This window comes from Perissodus microlepis, chromosome 18 (genome assembly GCF_051167445.1).
Source record: "Perissodus microlepis isolate ML-2025 ecotype Zambia chromosome 18, ASM5116744v1, whole genome shotgun sequence".
Taxonomy (NCBI): domain Eukaryota; kingdom Metazoa; phylum Chordata; class Actinopteri; order Cichliformes; family Cichlidae; genus Perissodus; species Perissodus microlepis.
This window is the reverse complement of record NC_140478.1, coordinates 31459067-31486205: the sequence shown is the minus strand read 5'-3', so window position 1 is coordinate 31486205 and position 27139 is coordinate 31459067. Positions and strand designations below refer to the sequence as shown.

The 27139-nt window shown below is 42.4% G+C and overlaps 1 protein-coding gene across 1 annotated transcript in view; it reads left to right on the top strand.

Annotated features, from left to right (window-relative positions):
* tmeff1a (transmembrane protein with EGF-like and two follistatin-like domains 1a) overlaps nt 1–27139 on the top strand; it is a 104935-nt gene that overhangs the window by 59840 nt on the left and 17956 nt on the right. The window contains exons 4-6 of the mRNA XM_084912270.1: nt 12543–12572; nt 23567–23663; nt 24521–24669. Coding sequence (XP_084768396.1) covers nt 12543–12572; nt 23567–23663; nt 24521–24669 — 276 coding nt within the window. The remainder of the gene's footprint in view (nt 1–12542; nt 12573–23566; nt 23664–24520; nt 24670–27139) is intronic.

The following is a 27139-nucleotide window of genomic DNA, read 5'->3' as shown; positions in this document are numbered from 1 at the left end:
ACACAAATAAAAAAAATACTCCTCTCGCCCCTGCGGGCGGTCTTCATCTTCCAAGCTCGGGTCCTCTACCAGAGGCCTGGGAGTTTGAGGGTCCTGTGCAGTATCTTAGCTGCTCCCAGGACTGCGCTCTTCTGGACAGAGACCTCGGATGTTGTTCCTGGGATCTGCTGGAGCCGCTCAGCCAACAGACCTCACAGGCAGCTGGATAGCGTAGTGGTGAGACTGCACACCTTTGGAACAGGAGTCGTTCGATTCCTGACCGGAGCGTCAGTATCCAGTAAAGGTCCTAAGCTGACCCTGGACTTTCATAACCCTCCAGGTTTGGGAGAATTTTACTGACTCGTTCAGTGACTCGTAATTAAAATTGATCTGCGGCTGATTAACTGGCTCGTTCTCTGAAATCAATGTGACTGATGACGTTGCGCAGAGTTCAGAGGAAAAGCCGAGGACGAGCTCTCAGCGTTTGATGTTCAGTCAATTAAAAACATAATGACAGTGAACTCGGAAGGCATGAAAACGCGGCAGCAAGGCCGACTGCTGGAGCGTAATTAAAAGTATAAGTGAGGCACTTATTCACATTATAAAAGCCAGAGTTTGAAATATGATGAGTTCTATGTTTGTGCAGAGAAACACCTGAAATACTTCATATTATACAGTTTCTAGTTAAAAGCTTGTCTTTTCTAACAGCTCAGGTCTGCTGTGTTATCTTATTTTCAGGGAAATGAAACGTCTCTACATATTGTTGACATTTAGAGGATCTATATGTGTGGTTAAAATCAGTTCATGCTGAATAAATCAAATAAAATAGCTGCAGCTGTGATGACCTTTGACGAGCTCTGTAAACCTCAGGGATGTGTTGGAGTCCGATTCACCGTCACATCCATTGATCAGTTATTAAAGTGGACCTCCTGCATCAGAACCAACACCCACACAGACGAACAGCAACAACACAAACTGGAACAGAAGATTGAATCTTGATTTTCAACGCCCAACGCGCATGTTCAAAACAAAGGGCAGCCGGTTAATCACTCACAGCGAGCGGGAAGAATGCAGGCGGTGAGAGCTTCTGACATTATATCGATTTAAATCAACAGAGCCTCCACTTTCTTTGTTTTCCTGATCGTTGGGTCGTTAAGATGCTGATATCACTTATAGTCTTCAAAGTTATTTCCGAGCACACCACAACAGTAACTACTGGAGAATAGTTCAGTCTGGACTATTGTTCCTGTTCTCGCATCGTTTAAAGGAATGTCTGAAGTTCAGTGCAAATAATCTTCCTGAGTCATGAAATAAAATCTTTCCAGTTGTTCGTCGTGTCTTTGATCTGAGCTCTGTTCGCCCCTTATTTGTGTCTTAGCCATTTAAAAACTGAGGTTGGTTATTTGTTTGTTGAATTTCTCTTGTTCTCTGATGACGTATCGACTGACTTTCTAGTCCGAGGGTTTCCTGCTATGCCCGAGCCTCTCGTCTTTTTAATGTGCTGCAGTTCTGGCTCTTATTTTTGAGAAGCCTCCAAAAACGATAGTCCTCGCTCTCCTCTGCCTTTTTATTGGCGTTATTCATGTGCAGCACATCTTTAACTGCTTAAAACCTCACAGTGAAACTGCAGCCCAGGGGCGCCGCCACTCCAGATATTTTAACCCTTCATTAAAGAGTCACTCTTGGTCCAAATAAGACTTCAGTGTGGACGTCAAGCTCAGCGCCGGGTGTTTTTATTGAGTAATCGTCTCAGATGCTCTCTTGGCTGAAGTTTGCCCCTCACACATTTAACCCTCATCCTCCATCGTCCCTATGCTAATGTCTTTATTTTAATATTAAATTAGATTAGCTACAGCTCCAAACACTGCTGCTGTTTAGTATTCACTTATTCCCACACTTGTGATAATGCCGTGCAGGTTAGTTTTTTAGAATTACTTCAATCAGAACACAGTTTATCATCTTTAGAAGGAAACTAGTGAGCTAACTTCCTGCTAACGTCTAACTGCTCTAAACCTCGGTGGTCCTTGTTTTCAGTCTGATTTCTGTGTTCGTGGTCGTCTAGTAAGTCAATTATATTAATTTCAGTTTACAAACCTGAAAACCTCTCAGCTTTGGATCGTTTAAAAAAAGAAGATGCCCGAAGTTTAGCCGTAGCATCTGATTTAGCGTGGGTCATTTAATGGTCGCTCCATGTTGGGCTCTGTTCTGACAGACACTTTGGTTCTGTTATATATTTTGTGGCATCTTGTCCCCTTCCAGGCCTGTTTTACTCTGAAAGCCTGTGTAGATCATTGAAACCACTCATTATGTTTAAGAAATCAGATTACAGCACAAGGCCGACAGTATCCTGATTACTTACGAAGATCCTGACCACTTAAAGCTTAAGAGCTAACAGATGGAGTTTTACTGCATCAGGACAATTAATACCACATTAACACTTCACACCACAGCCGTCCTGAAGCCATGATCATTACTGTGCTGCTGTAACCTTTAGTCAGCCTTTCCTCCAGATGCTGAACCCACTGCTCCCATTAGTGAGCTGCTGCTGGTGCTAACAGTTGGTGATCTGGCTTTCCAACGCCTCACTGGGAAAACCATTGCTTTGAGGTTCTGGCTATGTGAGCAGATGTGCTCTTACACTTGAATGTGCAAAAATATTTGACTTTAATTACATAATTAAAAGTAGCAAACCATAAAAACAGGATGAGACTGTATTTACACAAACCTTTGGCCATATGCTGCGTATCTACAGAGCCGTGTGTGAGGAATGAATCAGGTTTCATTTCCCAAAGGCTGCTGGTCTTCCACAGCTGGATGCTCACCAGCCATCCATCAGAGCTACGCTAAAGCACTAACAGGTTAGCATTTTCCCCATCAAACACCCCGCAGATTCCCTGGACTCGGATGTCTCTGCAGGCCAGACAGATTTTATGTCTCCTCTCCTGAGAAATGAGTTGTGGAAACTTATAGCAACGCCACAGCGGCTACGTTGGTGGTGGCGGTCCACTCCATCTGCAGGGGCAGTGGCCTGATTTCCCAGGAGGCATCGTCTGGTGCTCTGCTCTTATTACCCACTACACCGGAGAGCTTGTGCCCTCCACTTTCCTCGCCTCCCTCCTGGCCTTCTGCAATTTCCTCTCCCTGAGATTTATGCTTCCTGTAATTGGAGCGTTCGACGGCTTTGAGCCGAGGCAACCGCACGAAAGCTCGGCTGATTTTATTTCCCCGAGCAGGACAGGAGATGGAGGAAATGCAGTGATTTGGGTCCCTTTTTTTCTTAGAGAGCAGTGTGGGGGGTTACAGGAGCTGGGACGGCTGAGACTCCTCGCTGGGATCTGATCACAGGTCAGTGGTGGGTGTAGCTGCCCAGCTGAGAGGCTGAGACTCCACATTAGCCTCAGGTCAGACTTATTACTCTTTAAAACGCTCGTTGTTGGCTTTCTGGCTCCATTGGCTGAGGAGAGCGGAGAGCAGAGCAGATTTCACAGCTGGAAGAAGATGATGTGACATTACAGACCTTTGAAGTTCAGACGGCAAACTTTTCAAGGGAACTTCTTCTGCTTTCTGTCATATATATATACTGTTCCAGTGGGTGTTCATATTAAATTATACCAAAAGTATCAAATAATGATGCCAGCAAATGTGGATATTCTCTCAGGCTTCAGCCTGTTCTAAACACTCACACAGTCTTTACCCCACAGCCATAAACGGCTGATGCGGTAACGTCGTCACCGGGCGGGCGGTGTGGACAACTAAGCTTGTGATTGAGGCGATATAGGAGCCTCAAAGTTTTACCATGAGTGGATTTACTAAAAGTTTAAATCTCAGTGACCTCGACCTCAACGTTAGGTCACTGTCAACTATGGCAGCACAGGTGTGTCTGCTAGGAGGCTGACGGATGGCTGCCTGAGGTTTTTTTTCTAGTCTTGGATCTGCATGATGTCATAGAGAGGGGATATCCCTCATAAGTCATCTGAGGCACACAGCTGTAGCAGTGAACCCTTTTTTGTGCTGTGCAGCCAATCAGAGGGAAGGCTCAAAGGGGGAGGGGCTAAAATGTGTAGTTTCAGACAGAGAACAAACTGAGGGGATGGACCAAGGCCCAGGCGCTTTATATTGTAAGATAAAGACCAGTAAAGATGTTCATTAATTACAGACGACTAAATTATTGATGCGTTCCTGCAGCTAAAGCAGAGTACTCTGAATAATCAGCGAGCTCATGATCCATCACAGTTCAGGTCATTGCCAGTGAAACAACATATCTGACCTTTACCTTGATTGCAGTTTGGGTAAAAACTCATTAGTTTGTGCTAGTTTGATTAAATTTGGACCACTACTGTAGGAGTAGCAATTCTGGAATGAGCTTATTGATCCTTTAATTCAATTCAGTTTTATTTATATAGCTCTAAATCGCAACAAGGCACTTTATATTGTAAGATAAAATGCTAAAATAATACAGAGAAAACTCCAAAAATCAGACCAACCCCTATGAGCGAGCACGTGGTGACAGTGGCAAAGAAAAACTCCCTTTAAACAGGAAGAAACCTCCTGCAGAGCCAGGCTCAGGGAGGGGCCAGTTGGGGTGTGGGGAGGGCAAAAGTTTATAAGATAAATGAAGATAAATTGTAACCGAATCAAGCAGAGCTGCTCTAGTTTAAAGAAGTGAAAGCCTGAACACTTTTTTATTACTTTACTGTGTGTAAAATAGTAGAATTAAATTTAAAAAAAAACTAATCAAAAACAACAATACCCATGAGCCTCCAGCACCAGTCAGGTGTGGAGGGGTATAAACATTAAGACTGTAATTTAAAGACGGCACCACTGTAGCCAAATATGTCAAAATGTGACCAAATAAGAAAAATTCTATGAAATATTAAAATTGTAATAAAATCGAGACAGTTCTCACTGTCTGTGCTCTTTTGGTTTCATGGGGGCCACTCATGAGATTGTCCTCACGAATAAGTCAGAATCTGAAAAAAAAAAAACATCAGTTATTGTCTTTATTTATTATTATTTTACAAGGACGCTGTCCATAAAAGACTGTTACACAAATACACGCAGACTGGTCTGTTCAGAGTTTACAGCAGGACCCTCGATGTTGCTGTTTCCAACCAGTAACTCCAACAGATCATGTGTAGCAGAAGCAGCTGGTTGTGGGTATTGAATCATTTCCCTGCCTGGATGGAACCTGATGTCTTTATAGTCTGATTAAGTGGAAGCAGAATGACTTTCTTAGATCGGCTCTGATTGGCCTAAAGTGAGGGTGGCCTCAAAGAAAATGAGCTAAAGCAGCTTGGTTCAGTTGAATCGAATGGCTCTACCGAGGTTCGTAAGATAAATAAGGATTATTTAGAACTGTGAGTCATGCAAAGCTGTTCTAGTGGAGTCCAATAGTAAAAACTACAGAGGTGGAAATGAGCACAAGAGGTCCACTTTAAAAGCAAAACTGGACCTGGCTATCGATAGCATGTGCTTGTTTAGTATGCAGATGCAGTGAGCAGCTCTGGGACAAACATCAATGTCATCGATTTTCCTTCATGTTTATGTGAACCTGAGATACAAACAGGGCCCCACTGGAGCCGGAATGAGCTTATCGATGGCCAGGCCAGCGTCCCCAGGAATTATGCCCAGTCCCACACCAGTCTATATCTGAAGCCAACATTTAGTGCTAATGCAGGGAGACTTGTGTCCTTTAGGCAGCGAGAGTTTCGAGGTGTGGAGGCGCTCTGGATGAGGTGGGAATCTTTATTAATCTCAGATCTGGTTCTTGGCCCAATTAGTTTGTAAATCAGTTGTTTGATCAATACAAAGACGAGCTCTTTGTGCACTCCATTATGTGTCAGAGCACTCGCCCTGCAGATGAAACATACTTCCCCTTTAATTAGGAGCTGGAGTGTGCAGGATGTTCTAACGTAAAAACCTTTTTCTGGGTGATTATTGAAACTCACTGAGGTCTGAGTTACAACATCAGATATTTCTGACCTGTCACAGTACCAGATCATTTGTTTCTTGTAGAAATTGTCCAGTGTTCAGCTGGTTGTAGTTTTACGGACTTCATAGTTAATAAAAATAAATCAACCTGCTTTTGGTCCTTTTTCTGTCTTTAAGTGGTTCATCTTAACATATTTGCCGGGATTGTTAGTCTCCAGAGGATGGATCCTCTTGATTTTGTAGGTTCTTCTCTTCACACCTACTGAACAGATTACAGGTGTATTTAACACTCAGCAGGTCACCGGGGAGCCAGGCTGTCGAGAAGGTTTTGGGTTTGGTTAACTTCCTGCTCTTTTACATGACATTTTTAAATGTAATAATATTTAAGAAGGTCCAGTTAGACACATCCTCAAACAAAGACCCCAAATATTCCACATGCATTATAAATCAATGCACTAGCCTAATGGTTGTAGCGGTGATATTTTCTTGTTTAAAGTAAAAAATTCAAGCGAAAAAAAATGCATTTGAAAAAGCGCTTAATTTAAAATAACACAAAGGTTTCGTTTGACACCATCACACTGCATTTTTCTCCTTTTTCATAAACTTGTAAATCGTCTCAGATTTAAACCCGCTCCTCTCTCTTTCTGTCTCTGACTTATTTCATTACACTACAAACATCGACGACTGTAAGGACAAAGGAAAAGGCCGTGCAGATCATCAATACGAGAAACTTTGCAGACACCAATATTGAAGCGAAGTCCAGTAACAGGTCCGGCGTGAGGTGACCGAGGCTCTAAATGTGTAGACCAGACCTGGGTTTGGTGACATAATCCTCTGTCGTCAGATACCTTCTGGATCTCTTGTGACATTCAAGGAGTTTTTTGGCATCATGGCTCTGATGGGTGAAGCAATTGTGGCCACTGAAAGGCCAAAGACGGGTTTTTAACTCGCAATAATAACCACCTTCAGGTAACTGCTGTTGTGATTTGGTGCTATATAAATTGAATTGAACTGAACTGAATTGAGAGATAACTGCACTGTCTGAGGCAAACAAAGTCCTTATTAGTAGGATGGAGTGATGGTAGCGTCTTAAGGTTGCAGGTGTTGGTGTATCAGCTCTTTTTTAATGATATGTTTACTGGTTTAAAGTGTAAATAAGCACTCAGTAACGATTAGACACTAGAAACTACTCGGTAAGGTTTCAGCACTGAAAAGAAGCTTAGATTAGGCAGCAGAGTCCTCTCGGTTTGGTTTTAGCTTTAAAACCTTATTGGTTTGGTCAGAAAAAGAAGTTTGGGTTATAAGACGCTCATCAACGACAGTAACCCTGCTCATTAATAAACAATGCGTTTGCAGCGTCATAACCGAATGTATCAGGGCGCCACAGGACAGCAGACTTACTGTCAGGATGACAGCAGGCTGGTCATGACGTGAACAGTAAAGTTCATGTAGCTTTGGGTTAAAAACAGCAGCTTGTGTTTAAATTTAATGTGAATTAAATTATTGCACCTACATCTCTCCACATCTGTCAGGATGTTTGAGGAGGTGGGTTTCAGCTCATCATTCGTCCTGTCAGGCCTCATTTGCTTTTCATTATTTTGCACATTAGGAACACCTTTTAATGATATTTAGCGTTCGGAAGCAGATTGATTTACAGATGTGGACCGCAGCAGAGGAAGCAGCGAGCTGTGGTAAAAGCCTCGGCCTGCTTCATTAACCACAGGGTCAGCCATGTTTCATTTCCTCAGCGGGTTTTATTGACTCGGTGCGGCTGCAGCGTCCGATTCTTCTGTAGGAGTTTAACTCTGTAGGAGTGAACGTGTCCACGCGGTTAATGAACAGTTACATATCCTTATAATTATAATGATCCTCCACCGTCTGTAGGTGGCTAACAAAGGTGTTAGAAAAGCAGCGACGCAGCTGAAGGTGTTTTCACAGATTAAATGAAAGATGCTCTTTTTTCTGTTCTCAGGATGAAAGTTATTTTTTTTTAAATCCGAGGTTCTTTGAAGTTTATTGATCAGAAAGAGTTGGTGTCTGCGATCCAGTGTCCAACGCAGTTACAGATTCTTTTTATCAGCTGGATCTAAAACCTAAAGCATCTCAGTCTGATTCAACCTCGCATTCTTTCATCTTCTTCCATCTTCCTGTCTGACTGCATCCCTGCCTTTTCAGGTTTGATCAAATTACAACTGTAAACTTCAAATTTGAGCTTTTCTTCAGTTTTTGATAAAGAAACAACTTGTTTCAAAGGTTTTTTGCAGAAAACTGCCTCCATCCTGCCCTGTGTGTTCTCATCCTACAGGGTAAACAGTCATTTTCAGATGTTGGTGACATCTCACGTCTCAAACACATCACTGCTCAGACAGACATTTAATCCTGTTTTAAACTGCTGCAAGCTGGAGGGAGGGTGCTAGAGCAAGGATACCGTGGTTCTGGTCCAGTATGACCATTTTGTGCTTTACTGTTTGTTTTACTGCACTTTAGTTCAGTTTTCTGAATATCTCTGAGGAGGAAGATCCAAACTCAGGACTCTGAAGAAAAAACTGTCCAAAATCCCAGACCTCTGTCCGAGGCTGTGGTCGGACCAAGCAGGAATTTCCTGGGCTGAAAAATAAGCCAAGGATGGGACAGAGCCAAATTAAAACTATGTATACTGTCCACATGCCAGCTTATCTAAATAAGTGCTTTCTATAAATACTGTGAGTCGGTATACTGACGGCAGTCACCTTTAACAGCTGGATATCTGCATTTCATCAGAAAAGTAAATTGTAAGTGGATTGATTTTTATTTAGCAGTTTTCTAGTCTTATTGAGAAAAAAAACACATTCACACATTTATAAACATACTCTTCAGTCTACGCCAACCGAGCAGTGAAACACCATAAACTGCAGTCCCTCCAATGGCCACTTGAGGTTTGTTCCAAGGTGAGAGTCCAATGTTTATATATTCAAGTTTACAGAGAAACTACATGTTTACTGTAGTTTTATGTCTCTAAAGTTAATAACAGTGCATGGCTAATCTTAATATGACCCAACCATTTCAATTTAATTGAGGAATAAAATTTACCCAAAGTCAGAAAAGGCAACAAAATCGTTTCAGGAACACCACGAGTGCGTCTGTGAAAATCAATGACTCAGTCAATCAACTCAGTCAAGTATTAGATGTCCTGGGAATGACAGTGGACTATGGATTATTTGTTCTTTTGTCACATCATGTATGAATTAAACAGTAAAAAGAGGTTTAGAGTTCAGTATATTTCTCCCACCTGTAATTACTTTCATTCCTTGTTAGTTTGTTACCCATCGCTCTTTCATATATAGGCTAAATATGGCAGCAGGTCAGTGAGCACAGTGGGGTCTGACTGACAGCTGATTTCCTTGCATTTCCCAGCAGGGATCATTAGCTTCTGTTTTATATTCTTATTTCAAGTTAGGCCAAATTGATTTTAGAAAAAAAAAAGTATGACTTTCACTTGTGTTCCTTATTATTTTCCAATCTGTACCAACTGACTCCTCTCGTTACCCACGGTGCATATATTTCCGTGATTTATCTTTCTTTGTCTCATCTAGTGCAATTCTAATCATTACTTGTTATCAGTTTCTAAAGTGTGCTATGCGCTCATGTATAACTAAATCTGCCTCCAGCAAATCAATACAGCGTTGTAATGTTTCGTTTATCTAATTAAATCCCTGATAGACCCGTTTCCAACAAACGTCTGTTTCAAGTTCTTGTTTTATAGGTTTTGATTAGATTGTAGGAAATCAAACTAAACCATGAAGGACACAGAAGTGTGGTTAGAAATGTATTATTTCATAAAATGTATGTTGGGTAACTTGTTTTTTTTTCAGTGTTAGAACAGATTGTAACTGTAACATTTTGACTTCTCTGACAGGCTGTGGACTGATTTTAAGAACTCAGTTCAGTTTTGATGCTAAAATATATGATATTAGCTTACAGATGATTAAATGTCAAACAAATGTCAATAAAAGGCTGTCTCCCAGCTCACAAACCCCACATAACTGCAAAAAAAACACTGCTGTGGCTTCAGGTAGCATTTTGCTAATAACAATGTTAGCAAGTTTAGCTAAAGTTAGTTAGCTAGGTGCTACGTAAGGGATCAAGCACCTTCTGATCCTAAGATGATTTTCTGAGTCCTGTACAAGGAAGCAACTTCACCACACCCGGGATCTTTTCATTATCTGGATTCTCTCCTTGTAATATCAGCAAGTGGTCACATGAAGGTGGCTATCAGCTGACACAAACACGCTTTAAGATTTCTTATTTAGCAAACTATGTTAATATAGATGTGGTTGGCTAATTCATCCAAACTCCTGGTATAGAGTATACTTTACTGTGAGTTACTTTATCAATTTAATTCTAGCTAGCTGGCTAACTGTGTTTTGCTTCCTATGGTTATTATTATGAAAATATATTATGTGATTAGAGATGTTATTTGGCTAGCTAGCCAAAAACTATTAGCTGACCTGAAAAACTTGGACACCAAACAGAAACTGGGAACGTTCACTTTTTGGCCTGTGGTTGCAGATCGGTCTACAACGTCTCTTTATGCTCTCTTTACACTTAATGTCATGTCATTAGCAGTCACATGACTACAAAAACTGATTACTGGTCATAAAATAGTGCATCAAAGAACAAGCCCCACTGCTCACTGATTTTGGAAAAAGATTTAAACCCTTCACCTTGAACATTAAATAATTTTCTCTTTACTAAATTAACATCTCCCTCACCCACTGATGTTTTTTTTTGTTTTTTTGCTTTTAAGAGGTTGAAGCAGAGTCCCACCTGCAGTTTGCAACCAAACTCTTAACGTTTAATCAATACCACACTGACAGAACCATTAATATCTGTACCCACTCTCGAACCATTTCTTCCTGCTTTCCCATGAAAAACAATCTCATCATGACTTTGTAAAGAAGTGAAGCAGCTAAAGGTGAAATTTAATTGAACAAAGCAGCCGGTGTCCATTTCTTAATGCAGCAGCAGCTGCGTGCCAGAAACTCCAAACGTGGCGTCCATTTCTTAATTCGAGGCAGCCGTGCCAAGTTTTATGCTGTCAGTCAATTTCCTGATGGAGCCGCAGGTCTGAGCCAACGAGGTGCCGCAAACATAATCCTGTTTATTTAAACCTGCTGCCAGAGAGGAATACACCCTTACATCCACATACCTGTACCTGCTGTACCATGATTGACATGTATTTGCTCTTTTATGGATGAATGAATGAAAGTTGATCAATGAGTACAAGATCAATAGCCCTGATTTTGGGGTTCAGTACAAATGTTTGCAGCTTCATGTGTCAGCCTTTATATGTTTGTGCCGGTTTAAACATTTGAATTATGCTTGAAGTATATTTTGGTTCATTTCTGTTCAAATTTGGAAATTATAAGCTCTTGGTTTGTAGCTCTTTTTAACCCGATGGCTCACCTGATGCCTTTATGCACAACCCATTGATAAATCTCATAGATGGAACAATATTTAAGTTTGTAGTCCCCCTGAGTGAAATAGTGTTATTTTTACTAACTATGGGGTTTGATTTAGTACTTGGTTTGAGTAAATCAAAGCAGAACCATTGAGGCTATTCACACAAAACAATAGATCATGATTTGCATGATTATCACTGAAAATATAAAAAAAAAAATGCTAAAATTAGTCACTTGGGTGGTCTATCCAAGTAGAGTCTATGAGCGCGGTTCTGCTGGAGGTCACTTCCTGTTGAAAGGGAGTTCTTCCTCTCGACCATCTCCAGGTTTTTGCTCGTAGGTGGCTGTGTACTGATGCTATATAAATGGGTCTATATAAATATAAATGGGTCTGGTTCTTGTTTAAACCAGTACCAATTAGTCCAATCCACTGAAACTGGATTGGACTAATTGGCTTTGCAGTTTTAAGACCCAGGGAAACCAGCCCGCCAGCGCTTTGTAACAGCCGCGACCTCTGGCGATAAGGAAAGGCTGCTCTTCATAGAGGACTCACGCTCGGGGAGACATTTTTTGGTTGACTCAGGCTCCCAGAAGAGCTTTGCAAACTCTTGTGTCGTCTTTGCATAACTCCACAATGGTATATTATTTAATCTTTAAAAACATTGGAGATTTCCCGCCTACCACCAGAGAGAGCCCAAGTACCACAAGTGGTACGCGTACTCACTGGAACATCTCCAAGGTTTATTTTCACTTATGGTAGTGACAATTTTTACATGCACACCTCTTTCAATAATGTTCAAAGTCCCTGATAATAGCAGTAACAGTGGCTTTAATGCTGCAAACCTGCTCAAGCCCACACCGAAAATTCATCATCAGTCAATAATGGAATTGATTTCTTTTTAAAAAGCCCAAAAGTCATACAGTCTTATGAATCCGTAACATTGAGGGCATTTGCATATATCTGAAATCTTCCCTTGGATGTTCAGGGCTGCAAATTCTAGTCGGGTTTACAATAAATAACAACTTTATACATGAAGTTTGTAAAAGCACATATCTTAAATAAAAGATGTTTATATAATAAACCACTAAAGGAACTAAAAAGCTGCATGGCTTCCCGTCCAGGAGACGGTTGGTTTAAGGGTTTAATAACAAGCAGAAATCTGATGGTTTGTGTCTCTTGTGTCTTCGCAGATCCCGGTTCTGGTTCAGGAGACGGAGACGGTGAGTGTCTGTCTTTCACTGGGCTATTTAAAGATTTCATTTCCTGCTTCACTTCTGCTGCGGGTGAAAGTCAAACACAAATCAATTACAGCCGAGTCGTTATCTGCCCTGCACAAACATTAACTGCTTGTATTGTGAGCCGTCTGTGATATGAAGAAACTAATCACTGAGGTCAAAACGTGGCTGAACGACCCCTCCACGCAGAACCGTTTATTCTGCCTCTGCGAGTCCTTCTGTGCCTCTGCAGCCCCTTGCTGAATGTTAACTCCTCTAATAAAGGTTTCATTAAGTCCTCCCTGAAGAACACGATGGTGTTTTCTGTCCTGTGGGAGTCGAGCTTAAAGCCTCGCTGTTGCCAAATTTGGCAACAGAGACATTTTGCAACCATCTGTGAGCACGGACCACAGTGTTTGTTGTTTAATTTGGCTGCTGGAGGGGTTTTAATTGGAGGCGGCTGCTCGAGAGGCAGTACCTCCACCATCCGCTGCCATCTGCATGTGGGCGGGGCCTCTGAGCAGCAGGAGATGGAAGAGCTGAGCCATGGAGGATTAGAAAAGGTTAGGAAAACTAACGGCAGCTCTTTAAACATGTTCACACCTGTTAATCTGTTTCCTAACAGTAAATCATGGCTGCATGTGACATGCAGAATAAAATTGTCTAAAACACACATTTAGTTGTTTATTTCACTTTGTTAACTGTACATGTGCACAAATCTGTGTGCATTTATGATGAGAATACCTCGTTTATATTCAAACATACAATTTTATACATAAAAACTAAGCCTTTATGTAAGTCATCGACTGAGGAACCTCAGCTTCATAATTTCAATCAAACGTCTGTTGTATTGATCTGGTCAGGTAAGTATCACAGGGTCCAAACTACTCTGCTTTATTAAGGCTGTCATTTAGTTGAAAAAAGTTAGCGTTCATCCTCCAGCTTCACTGTGTTTATGCTAGCCATAGCTGTGTAGCTAGCCACCACGCAGCACCTCATTGTATACCAGCTAGCCCGACTTCAGTAACCCTACAAGCGTCGCTGCTGTTTATTTTTCTGTCTTCATTTATGTTGGAAGTGATAGCAGAGCTGCACGTTTTAATTTTTGCTGTGGTGGCCTTCCAGGCCTTCCTGGTTTGTGCATGTCAAAGCTCAGTTTGGTCTTCGTGGCGTTTTAGCCGATGACACGAAATACCATCCTGTGGTGGCCTTGCTGGATCCGCTGTCCACCCGCCGTGTGATGATACACCGCTCTCAAGGCTCTGCTGGTGCTGCGCTATTCCCTCTCCGATGCAGAACGGCTGAGAAACTCCTCTCTCTCTCGGGCCTGGGTGATGGTACCGCTCTCGAGCCCACGGAGAGTACGCTGTCCTAGCTAGGACGACGGCGGATTCCTCTTCACTCACGTCTTCCTCTGACAGGTGCCGGTGCAAGCTGGCCTTGCCAACTCCCCGCTGCTGGCCGCGAAGGATTACCGCTCACTCGCAGAAGCGGATCAGATTCTCCTGGCAACCAGGCGCTTCGGCATCCAGGCGATTGTTCCTGACTCACCGACAGCATCTACTGCACCCCCACTGATTCTCCCGGGGGCCTTCAACTCATCGATGGTGGCTGGGATCGCAGCACGGTGGCACCGCGGAAAAGGGCAGTGTTTTAAGCATCAGCGTGACAACGCTGTGCCGCCTTTGCAGTTTTAAGACCCAGGGAAACTAGCCCGCCAGCGCTTTGTAACAGCTGCGACCTCTACCACAAGTGGTACGTGTACCACAGTTTGAGAATCACTCCTCTAGTTGTGCCATAGAATACCAGAACTGGCAGATCCACCACTGGCGCCCTGTGCTGTGAATGAGTGAGAGCAGATTCACCCTGAGCACATGTGACAGATGTGAAACAGTCTGGAGAACTTTTTAATGAAATCCAAAGCAGATTCTATTCTGTTGTTTATCTTAGTCAGTGCCTAAAGCTCGTGGGCAACTCTGCCTTCACAGCTCTCTTTACCACAGTAGACAATCTGTCCACCAATATCCTGCTACACTCCTCCCCTACGTATGAACCCTGAGATACTTGAACTCCTTAACTTGAGGCAGCAGCTCCTCTCCATCCTGAGATGGCAGTCCACCTTTTTCCATGATGGAAAACTGCTCCGGTGTGAGCTGGAGACTGATGCTTGCTGAATTCAGAAGGACGCAATCTCTACTAAATAAATCAGAGAAAGCCTGTAGTAGGAAAAAAAATATGTCCTTAAAGTAGGTCATCAACTGGCAGAGTTTTCTAATGAGATCTGTTAGGTAAAAGATTTTACCCTATTCATGTGTAATGTCTGTCCTTTAAAATCTGAAAGGTTCCCTTCAGGGCTGATAAGATTGTGAAGAGTGATTTGAATGATTACGTGGAGATGTGGTGATTTTCCTTCCTCACAGATCATCCGTGTGAATAATTTCGACTTGATTGGGAGACATGATGATGCCAAGTCCTTCTTCTCCACTGTAATTTGTAATTTTCTTTGGGCTTTGCTGCTTTCATGTTCATTTTTTGAGGGTCAAATTGTTACAGCTCAAGTTTAAAGGCTTGGTTTTCTCTTTGGTAAAGGCTGACTGACAAATGTGTCTGCACAAAGCTTTGGATTCAAACACAAAGCAGCAGACTTGCGTTCGAATTTAACCATTCAACATATTTTTTACTTGCACTCAGCTGTTTAAATATTTTGTTCATTGGCCGTTAAAATGTATTTTCACTGCTGTGCTGCCCTACTGACAACAGTGCAGCACAGAGTGACTCAACGAGGACGAACCCATCTGTAGATGTTAGAAAAAGGAGCAATTGTTGCTCTTGTAAACCAGCTTGAAAAGCTTTGTCCTTATAAACGACGGGCAGTTTGTAAAAATTCATCCAGAGTGGGTCAGATCGTTTAAGCAGAGACATTATTACTGTGTGTCTGACCAAGCCAGAGCAGTTTTCTCGTGGTGCGATTATTTGCAAAGTCTCTGCACAAATGTAAATCAATTCCAGTCCATGCTGGGTGAATGTGGATCGTCCAGCCGCCACTGACTGTCAGGAAATGACAGCAAGTTTACCGGTACTGTTTGAGGGCCATTGGAAACGTCATCACCCCGTATCGATGGGCCGTGGAACAAACATTCATCTTAAAGTCGAAGAACTTGAGAAACCACACAGCTGTGATCCTGACAGTGACATGCTCCGTAGGTGAGAAACTCTAATTGTAAACAGTGACAGTAGCTGTGAAGTTGTACTTGTGGCAGGAGCGTTAGTACTGCGGTGATACCGCGTGTTTGACCTGCTGGCTGAAGTTGTCTGTGAGAAATCCAGGGCAGATTTACTGAGTGAGAAAGATTCAAATTACCAAACTGGATACAGGATTACATACATTCACATTAGTGCAGAGCAAGCTCCTCTTTAGAAACTCACTCAACTAAAAACAGGCGTGTAGAGCTCTGCTTTAGATTGGTGTCAGGGACTAATCAAACACAACTCCAAGATTACTGGTGATGACAGCAGAGGACACGGCCTTCAGACGACTCCCAATCAGGAGGGTCATGATCTGGGGTACAGCAGTGGTACCACACAGTTTTAAATGGAGCGATGACCGTGGTGAGACAAGATGAAAGCTGCTGATGAAAGATCACACTCGCCAAGAGACTCACTAGAACAGGGGTGTCCAACTGCAGCCCGATGTCCTGCAGGTTTTAGATTTCACTCTGGGTCAACACACCTGAATCAAGTGATTAGTTCATTAGCAGGCCTCTGGAGAACTTCAAGACATGTTGAGGAGGTCATTTAACCATTTAAATCAGCTGTGTTGAATGAAGGACACATCTAAAACCTGCAGGACTTCGGCCTTCGAGGCCTGGAGTTGGACACTCCTGCACTAGAAGATCCAAAACGTCCATAAAATTGGGCTCCAGCATTCTTCATTCTGGGAATGACTGTCCAGATAACTTAAAAACCTTAAACTGTCCACTAACCAGTCTTAACACGAAGCTTCTGCATCTGCAAAGCCAGATTTAACCCTGTGTCAGGCCGTGGGTTCGTTCATATATGAGCATACGCGATGAGATTTATTTTCCCCTCCATTCTTAGCAGTTTGAAATTTTATTTCAGTATTTTCCAGGTAATCTGCAAAGGAAAGGAAAAATCTATAATTTCAGTGCATGACCTTTTTTAGCAGTAAATTGCAGCTGTAATAGCAACTAAATAGCAGCTGTGATTTAGCTCTAAATTGCAGCTAAATGGGTTTCCAAAGAAGTTTCTGCTTCTTGGTACAGTCATTAAATATACATTTATTATATGTGAGCTTTTGAGAAAATAGCTTTAACATTTAATGTTAGATAAGGAAAGAAATATAAGGTTCATGCATTACTGAGGAAGACACAAACATAAACCATAAACAGCTGAGAATCACCCAATAAAGTCGCATTATTTACAGGTCAGTGAGACAAATCTTTAACTAAAACAAAGCCAACTCGATACATAGTGACTGGAAGGAAATCCATACTAACTTCATGTTTATTTAAGCTTTTAAACAGCTTAAATGCAACAAGCAAGAATATACCTGTATCCTGTAATCTACATCTAATTAGCAGCCTTAAAAAAACCTTTTAATGAAAGTTTTTAGTTAATAAGCTGGAAAATACAGAACCTGTGAGTCACCTCAGCTCACAAATACACGGCTGAATGTTTTAGAAAAGGCTCCGTAACAGCAGGTCACTGCAGTTTTTCACACCATTTCACAGGAGGAGTGAGTGCATCTGCTCGGGACTGATAAAACGAAGCCTGACATTCACAAACAACAACAAACAAATCAGCTGTACAAGGCGTGAATAATTCATCCAATAAATAACGTCTGCGTTAGAACAGAAATACCTCCGCCGCTCGAGTCACGCACACGGTTTCATTTCAACAAACCCATTAACTTCTCAGAGGCATTTTTGGCACTAAGCATTAGCGCTGATCGCACAGTAGCTGGAATATAATTTATAGTTTTTAATTCTGTGTCACACAATAAGCTGCTCTTATTGTTTCCTTCTTTTGTCTTTGACTGTCACATCTGTCCTGATCTGCAGTCATGCTAAACGTTAAACGTATTAGTTTCATGATAACAGACTCTGGATTAAACACATGATGCTGTGGATGATTCACGGGTGGCGACCTGCTGCTTTCGGCCTCCACCCTGAGCTGTCAGTTTGATACTTTAACCTTTTCTGTCGACGTCTAATTAGCCTTCTCCTGCCTCTGTAGTGTGTGTGTGTGTGTGTGTGTGTGTGTGTGTGTGTGTTGAACCTCGATGCCTCCTGGTCTGAAACTGAACAGATGTCAGCGATGTGATGATGATGAGGAGGAGGATGAAGACCTGATCTCTGTCCACTTCTGGACACAAAACCGTTTTAAGGTTTGGATGATCAGAAAATCAGATTCAGTGGATCTTTTACTATTTCATATTTTTCGTGTGTTAAATTATTTTTATTAATGCTAAAGTGTGAATCGATTGTAGCACAGCTTAAAGAAATGGCGCCTTCCTTGACTCTCGGTTGCCTTGGAAAGCTTGAGGACTGATTTCTAAATGAAAGACTCCACAAAGATGGATTTTCCACAGAAATCCAAACCGATGGGATGTTTAAAGCTGCTCCCATGTGTTTTACCTCAAAACCTCTCGTCAACAGCGAGCAGCATCCACGGATCACACATAACTTCTCATGAGGGCAAAAATAACCAGCTGATAACATCCTGATGATGTTAGCAACAAAGTTATGGTTAGCTATGTTGGGTAGCTAGCTTTTTCTTGCTGTGTTATGGGTGTGTTTGGCTACTGTTAGCTAACATTAGCCAGAGGATAGGATGAAGCACGTGGACTGATTTCTACATGAGGATGGATCCAGAAGATGTGAGATTTAGCTGTGACGTAATGTCAACCGTGGCTAACCTCGCTAACATCTATGAAATCCTCTACGAAAGGAGACATGACACTTAGAGTATCCTGAACTTTATAATATCTGAATGACAAAATTCTAAAAAAAGCAAGACGTCCACTATGTCATAATTATGAGCTGTAACCATCTAAACTAGACTTATTTACAGTCACAACAGTGAAACGGCTGTAGATGCTCCTGTAGAAAACAAGTCTCGAAGATATCAACGTTTTGTTTGTGATGTCAGGGAAAAGAACTACTCTACCCACAATTCTAAGTTGAAACACTGACTTATCTGATTAATGGAGGTGGCTGTTACCATGGCAATGTTTAAACCCACCCAGGTCGGGTTGAGTGGCAAGCATGAAATTTGAGAAACAATTAGAGCGGTGATTGAGCTCGGGAACAAAACACGGTTTACACATCGGAGCATGTGTACTTTACTTCAGTATACACACACACATTCTCGTTTTGATATCTTAGTGAGGACATGTAATTTACATGATGTTTTCCCTAGCCGCTTACCCTAACTATCAAAAGTAAATGCCTAACCCTCAGCCTAAACCTAACAATAACCTAATTGTAACCTTGACACTAAAACCACATTTTGAGTCTCAAGAATGCCTTTAAACTCGTGAGGACAGACACTTTTGGCTGTGACTGTTGGTCCCCACAAGTATAGTAACATTCCAACTTTTGGTCCCCACAAAGATATATAAACAGGTACAGACACACACCAGACTAAAACTATACTAAATACTATGATACTGAATCATGTTGCATAAGAACACTGGAAGTCATTTGCGTTAGAATCTTGCATTTGCAGTGCATTATGGGATGTGTAGTTCCTTCACTGTTAAGAGTGGTTCTGTACACAGCCTGGTACCTGCGCCATGTATGAATTTGTCTTTACATAAATTATGTGCATGCATGCAGACACAAAGTCTCATACACAGAGAGAGCACCACTTCTACGCCCGTTCAACGATGAAACTTGAAAGTCCAGATGTGACACTGTGTGGATATGAGGAGGCTTTAGCTGTTGGTGCAGTCGCTGTGTTTCTGGCTGTGGGTGGAGACGGCGTGGAGCAGCAGCGTCCTGCTGTCAGCAGAGTTGAACAGAAACAAAGGAGCCTCTCTGCTGCAGATCCTCGTCAATCGATCGGGAGCCTCCGAGCCCCAGCTGAGCTCTCCGTGTTCAATACATCCACACACAGCAGGCCAATCTGTCAGCCAGCAGGCCCACACACACACACACAAACACACACACACACACACACACTGCGGCGTCTGTCTTCACCTGTCATTTTAATCATGCTTTTGCTGTCGAAATCTTGCAATAAGTGAGAAATAATAAGAGCGCGACCTCTCCATCCTTACTCATAATGCAGCTCTGTGTGTCTTGAGGTGGACATAATAATGTGAACATGCTACAGGCTGTCAGAGAGGTATCACCTTTTTTAATGAGTGGCCAGCTGTTATCTGGCTGCCACACATTAATAATAAAACAGCAGCGTCTGGCTGTGTTAATAAACCACAGAGGATAATACTTTAAATAACACTGTAATTGTTTGTTTTTTAAACAAACAGGAATTTTAATTATACTTTTTTATTTAAAGCTTCTATAAATGTGTCTGTAACGAGCGATACGAACACTGGAACGCCCTGTTTAGAGAAATCGTGTTTCCAGCGTCGCAGCCTGACTACGACTACTGAGTGAGTTCAAGAGAGATTTTAGGATGGACTGGTTCTTATATCATGCTCTGTACAGCCTACCTTACATCTACATGCTTTCTATCTAACATCACTCTCAGATGGTTCAGTATCTTGCCTAAAGATACTTTGGCATGCAGACTAGAGCAGCCTGGGATTGAACCATCAACCTTTCCTGCGCTGCCTCCTGAGCCACAATCTTTTAATCCCAGCCTCTCTTAAACACACTGCAGCTCGCAGTCTTCAATCGCAGGCTCAGAATTTGTTCATCTCTTTAGAGAGTGAAGAACACGGAGGACGAAACCTTTCAGTCTGTGAATATTTCTATTCTTGCCTTTATTTTGGTTTTGGTTTCATAGTTTTTACAGTTTTTATGTACTTTGTTATGCATGTCTGTGAAAAACACTTCATAAATAAACTAGACTTGCTTACTAAAACTCAGATAATGCCACAGTCCTCCTTCATAATAATGCCAAGATGGTGGACGTGTCAGCTGACCAGCTCCTGTTAAGTGAAACCAACATTTCACAGTAACGGTTACTGATGTGCGACATGTGCGGACACATGCTCGCTTCCTTGAAAGTGAACAGTGGAGCTGTTTTGTGTAATGTTTCACAGACAGACAAACCAGATGTCTTTGCATCGTTGAACTGAACGATGATGATCTGGGCTGATTCACTCACAACCTCTCATCTGCTTAGATTTAAGGGTTAAGGATAAGTTTAGTCTTGTATCATCAGCGAACAGTCATTTAAAGGAAAGCAGTATGACAATATGAGCGCTGTACCGTATATGTCTCCACTGCAATGTTTGCTGTGGTTTTGAGACAATAAAAGTGTTGGTGAGTGCTCGAGACACTGCTGTGTTTATGCTCCTGTTACAGTCGTGTTTCTGTTCAAAGCTGTGTTTGATTGAGACTGACTAGTTAACGTTTTGCACCAAACTAAATGCAGTTATTTAGCCTGTGGTTATTGTTAGAGTGTTTGGACCTCCACCCACCATCCATCAGGTGTGGGTCTGCGGGGCAGCATTCTAAGCAGCCGCGACCACTAAAGCACAGCTTGGCCTTTCACATCATTCAGGAACCATCAGAGTAGAAAATTGCTCAGAGGCTTTGTATGCATACGGAGATCTTCCCGCATCCTAAAAAGGCGACTTCATCATTCACCTTTCAGCCAAACCTAAAAGTCTGTGATAAGTCGAAGTCACTTTTTCAGCATCTTTTTAAACAAGTAATAAAACATCGAGCTACATTTGGACCAAATCAAATTAACAAAATCAGTGATTCCCAAAGTGTGGCCCGCAGCCCCGCAGCGGGCCATGAAGGTACTGCAAATGGGCTGCATGAAGTCATTACAATAAACACTGACAACAATAGAAAAATCTAGTAATTCTCATAAGATTTTAAAATTAGAAGGAGAAAGGAACATATGATCTTTTGAACTTAGATACGAGTGGATCAGTGTGGATGAATCTGATGCAGGTGCAGAATTAGATTAAACAGATTATCATCTGATGTCATCCTACATGAAAACCCTTCAAAATAAAATCCTCTGGGATCAGTTTCAAAAGCAACTTCTAGTGCTGAAGGACTTTTTTTACTTACAATTTAAAGCTTCCTTGAAATCTTTACATAATTCTTCCTTTTCTGATTTTTTTTATTTTAAATCCTGATTTAGGATCATGGTAAATTTAAATCTCCTGCTTGTGTAATAATCAGAGTAGACTGAAGGTTTAAAGATGAGTGTTGGTGATTTTGTCCAACACTGTGATTTTGGAGTAAAGGCTCTCTTGCTTATACGTGTACTCGTGTTTTATTTCCAGTGTTTTTGAGGGTGCTGCTTGTTTGCAGTGGAGCTGCAGCTCTGATCTCACCTTTCTTTGGATTTTAAGGTTGAATAGATGTTTTAATGGCTCCGGGCGCAGCTTTGAGGATGCTCATTACATTTCCTGCGGATTAATCTCCGTCCCCTTGATGGCTCTGAGCTTTTCCTCTATTACATGACAAAATTACACTTGATGAATCATGAAAACTGCTCCCTTGATGAAAGGCGGGTTGGGATAATCCCCGCGGCTCTTTGATATTTGATGCTGTGGGTTGTTACCGCCTCATCTGCTCTGAACTCGCTCCCTGCTGGAAAATAGACGCCGTCATGCGAGATGGTATTAAACGCATCCCCCTGTAATGGTAATAATAATAATATCATAAGATGATAACGCGTTGTCTCTGTTTCCATTTGGCCAATAAGCTTCGGGAGCCTCTTCACACGTTCAGCTGTGTCTGATAGAAAAGCGCGTGAGCCGTGTCGCGTGTTGATGGTGGAAAACGGCGCCTGCGGTGTTAAGGGCACGGCGGCGCTCACCGGAACAGAAGCTGATGTGAGCTGGAGGTTGTTTCTGAAATGAAATCAGGTTTCTGTTCTGGAAAGATGTGCACAAATAATAATAATAAAAGCTAAGTATGAGGGGAAAGTGATGAATAAAGAGTTTCACAGCCAGCAGAGCAAAACAGACGGCGCGCTGAAATTAAAACGAGTTTTTTGGAGAAACAACAAGCAGAGTGTCACAGGTGAATAACGGCACACTTTTCACAGTACAAGCTCTCATCTCTGCTCCTCAGTAACAGTGTACAACAACAACACCATGGCTCCTCCTTTACAACCTGTCTTTACTTTTAAGTGAAGCTGAATTTATTCAGACGTTATAACTGTGTTTAAACAGTCACAGGTTCTGGGTTCATGTGTCGGAAGAGCAAACAGGTCAAGGTCTGGTTCACCAGTACTCAGTGTGGCACAGAGGGCCTATTCTGCTTCACCTGCGGTATGAAACAAGCTGTTTTAGCTCTCTTTAAGGCACCAGATAAACAGAAGGTGGGTGGGACTTCCTGTGCCTGATATGACCATATTAGGGAAATCTCCCCTCTTTGACCTCATACAGAGTTAAGAGTAGAAACACACCCTGCATGTATCGTAGTTCAGGCCTTGAACTTTTGGATCAGAGTGAATCACTGTGACCTGAGCTTTTGTTTTACTGAAAACTTTCACCACCAGGTGCTGGATCAAGGACACATCTACAGGGGGTCCTGTCTCAAAATGACCCCTAAGGAATCTAATGTGTGTGTTCCTATAAAAAAAAAAAAGCTCCATATAGCATAGCTACATGATACCAGTGTGTGATGGTATTTTGTAGAAAATTGAGCTAATGCCTCCGTGAATAATACTGGTACATTTTGGTATATCTCACTGCCCACTGCACCGTCTTTTGGTCCAAAGCGATTTACAAAAAGTGAAAAGAAACAGATTAATAATCATTATTGTTTAAAGGCACACTCATACTTAAAGTTTTTCTTCTTTGTGTCTTTCAGACGACGAGGGCTCGGGCTCAGACGTCGGGAAGAAGTTCACCAAGTGCAGCACATGCAAATACGGAGCAGAGTGTGACGAAGACTCGGAGGACGTCTGGTGAGTGTTCGACTCGTAACATTCATACGAAGCTCACCCACGAGGTTTGTGTAAATACAAACTGACACCAACAACACCAAAGCTTCACTTTTTGTGTCCTGTTCTGTTTGTGTGCGGCAGCCACTCATATAGAGTTAGCTTACAGCTTGTTTCAGACAGGATAAACTGAGGCCCGGTATGAGATAAAGAAGGATTATTTGGGGCTGTCAATCATGCAAAGCTGCTCTAGGAATAAAATATATGACACTGGAAAAATCCACTTAAATAAAGTGCAGATGAAAACTGAAGTGAGGCTTTTACAGACTTACACAGAGAGAGATTTACAAATAAGATCTGTCTCCAAGGCCGTTTGACTTTTGTAGTTGAGGTAAATAAAGGTCCTGATTTCTATGTGAGCAATATATTTGCTTCTCTCTGTGAGGTTTCCTCCATATTTTTACCTATAAATTGTTTTTTAAGGGAGATATTCTGATCTGATTAAGGATAACAGGCTTTTTATACTGTATCGATTGCAAGACCCTTCCAGGCATATTGGGCTACATAAATGAACTCGACTTGACTTATTAAGCATAGCGAAACAAGACTATAAAATCGACTGAAATAGGAGTCAAAAAGTTGTTTTTTTAGGTCCCACCATTGAACTCTGGGAGTAAATTTGAAACCATTAATCACGAGTGAAGGAGTTCTTGAAAGGGATTGAAATTAGTTCTTTGTATCTGCAGCCGGTCTGTGGAGGACTAATGAGCAGCGTCTTCGTTCCTCTAAACGCACTTCAGTTAATGATTGTGTGGCAGAGACGCGTTCAGACTGAAGACACAACATTTATTCTCCTGACTCGACTCCTCTCCTCCCTTCAGGTGCATATGTAACATCGACTGCAGCGGTCACAATGAAAACCCGGTGTGCGCCACTGACGGAAACTCCTACAACAACCCCTGCCTGGTCAGAGAGGCCTCGTGCATGAAGCAGGAGCAGATCGATGTCAAACACCTGGGCAGGTGCCCCGGTAAGACCTAACGAGATTACACGATTGCATTACACGAGCTCTGTGGGCAGTTTAAAGCTGCTCAGGTTGACGCGTTGAAGCTAATCTCATCTTAAATCACAGAATGAGGCTGTAACTGTAACTCGTTTATAAATGACTGCATGCTGAAGCAGAGGTGCTGATACAGTAACACGATGCAGTTTTATCAGGCTTGTTGCAGCTTAGAGTTCAGCCCCTCTAAGGCCTGTTTAAGACTGCAGAGAACCCCGTCGTCCAACCCAGACTGTCCGCAGTCCTGTGAAGAACTACACCCGTGATGCAGTGCTTTGTAGAACCTCCTTCAGCAGCAGTAACTTCTGCATGATGTTACCAGTCTTTCACGCTCTTCTTTACGGCGTTACTTCACTTCACTGGTTTTTGCAGCATTTGTTTATGCACAGCTCTCCTGAGGTGTCACATTACAGTCAGGTTGAGGTCAGGACTTTGGTGCATTTTCTTTTTCAGCCATTTTCTTGGAGATTTGCAGCTCAGCTTGGGATCATTGGACCGTTGCAAGACTTACTTTTAGCCAGCATTTAGCTGTCAGCCACACGGCCTCCTGACTCTACAATACTTTGGTGTACAGAGGGGCTCCAAACGTGGCAGACAAATGCCTCCTTCATTTCCCCAGATTTAAAGGATGGGTCGGGTGTATCCTTCATGGCCCAAACTATCCCAGAATTCATAGGACAGCCCAGCCAGTTCCAGTTTCCAACAATGGCAGCAGCTAATTAGTTTAAATATTACTCGTATTAATCTTTCTGGGTCACAAAATAAACTTTTAGAATGTAGCCGTGTAAACTTCAAATATCTGCTCAGTTTATCAGGACATCACGTATTTGCAAAAGTGCTCCGACGTTTTCGTCTGTTACCCACCAGCTCGAGAGCTAGCCGGGGATTCAAGCCTCACTAGAGCCGGCGAGAACAGCGGACGCCTGGCACATCATTTTTAGACCCCTGCAGTCTTTCTCTACTCAGGTTAAGCATGATATATAAGTCACTTAGATAACTTAAAAATGTTATTGTTTGGCTGTGTTAGTGTTTTATTTGTTCAGTGTTTTATTTCCTCAGTCCAAAGAACATCGCTCCAGATGTTTTTGTTCCATGTTTTTTTAGACGCACCTTCCTCCTGGAAACGCTTCCAAACAACTGATTCTTGTTCAATCTTCTAATTGTCTTGTCATGAACTTTACCTTTAACATGCTGAGACCTGTAGAGGGTAAAATGAAGCTCTTTAGATTTTGTGCGCGTTCTTTGAGAACAGCATGAGGTGATCTTGAACTCCTGAGAAGATTGTGTTTTGTTAACACACACCTGAATTCTCCAGACCAGCAAATCTGTCACTTTTATAGAGGCGCTCAAACCTGCTCGTGATCAGTTAATCAGGTGCATTGATTAGGAGCACCTGGCTGCTACTTACCTTCTGGCACATGTGGAGCTGACAGAGAAAGACGAAATAAAAGCTGCTCTCAGTTTCTGTCACGCTACATTAGCTCTCCCACCAGCAAACAGAGCACTGTACTGAACCGAGCGGCTTGTTACTGATATCCGATCCACTTATTTGAGCCATGATTACACCAGTGTCCATACTGAGAATTGGGCCTCAGTTTATTGTTCAGTGTTTCGTTGCTACACTGACAATAAAGATTCTGGTATTAGAGCGATATTCTCAGTGTGCTAGCTGAAGATTTTGTTTAAAAAATGTGGGTGGGTGACGTCACTTTGGCTGTGTTCCTGTTTTGCATGCAAATTTGAATCCAGTGAGGTGTTTGATTCCTGGAACTTTTTAATGACCCATCATTAAAAAGTTTGTGGGCGATCGTGGCTCAAGAGTTGGGCGTTCGCCTTGTAATCGGAAGGTTGCCGGTTCGAGCCCCGGCTCGGACAGTCTCGGTCGTTGTGTCCTTGGGCAAGACACTTCACCCGTTGCCTACTGGTGGTGGTCAGAGGGCCCGGTGGCGCCAGTGTTCGGCAGCCTCGCCTCTGTCAGTGCGCCCCAGGGCGGCTGTGGCTACAATGTAGCTGCCATCACAAGTGTGTGAATGGGTGTGTGGATGACTGGATGTGTAAAGCGCTTTGGGGTCCTTAGGGACTAGTAAAGCATTTACCATTTACCATCATACTTTGGTCATTCCACTGGTGCAGTTGCACGGTGGGTTAGAAGCTGCAGCAGGGCTGTTTTGTTCTGACTAAAAGCAAAATGGTTGCTGACTCCTAAGATGAGGAAGAAATATTGAGTTTCTTGGGTTTTTTCAGTTGCACATACAATCCTGAATATTTGGTGTGATTATCTGCATGAGGAGAGAGTTATTTAAAAGTGTGTGTGTGTGTGTGTGTTTCCATGATAAGAATGTGTCATTGCCTCTGTGCGTCTTCGTGTTTTCAGCTGTTTCTGACAGTGATGGTGCCCCGTGACACCGAGCGATGAGATCCCAAGCTGTGATTTTGGTTT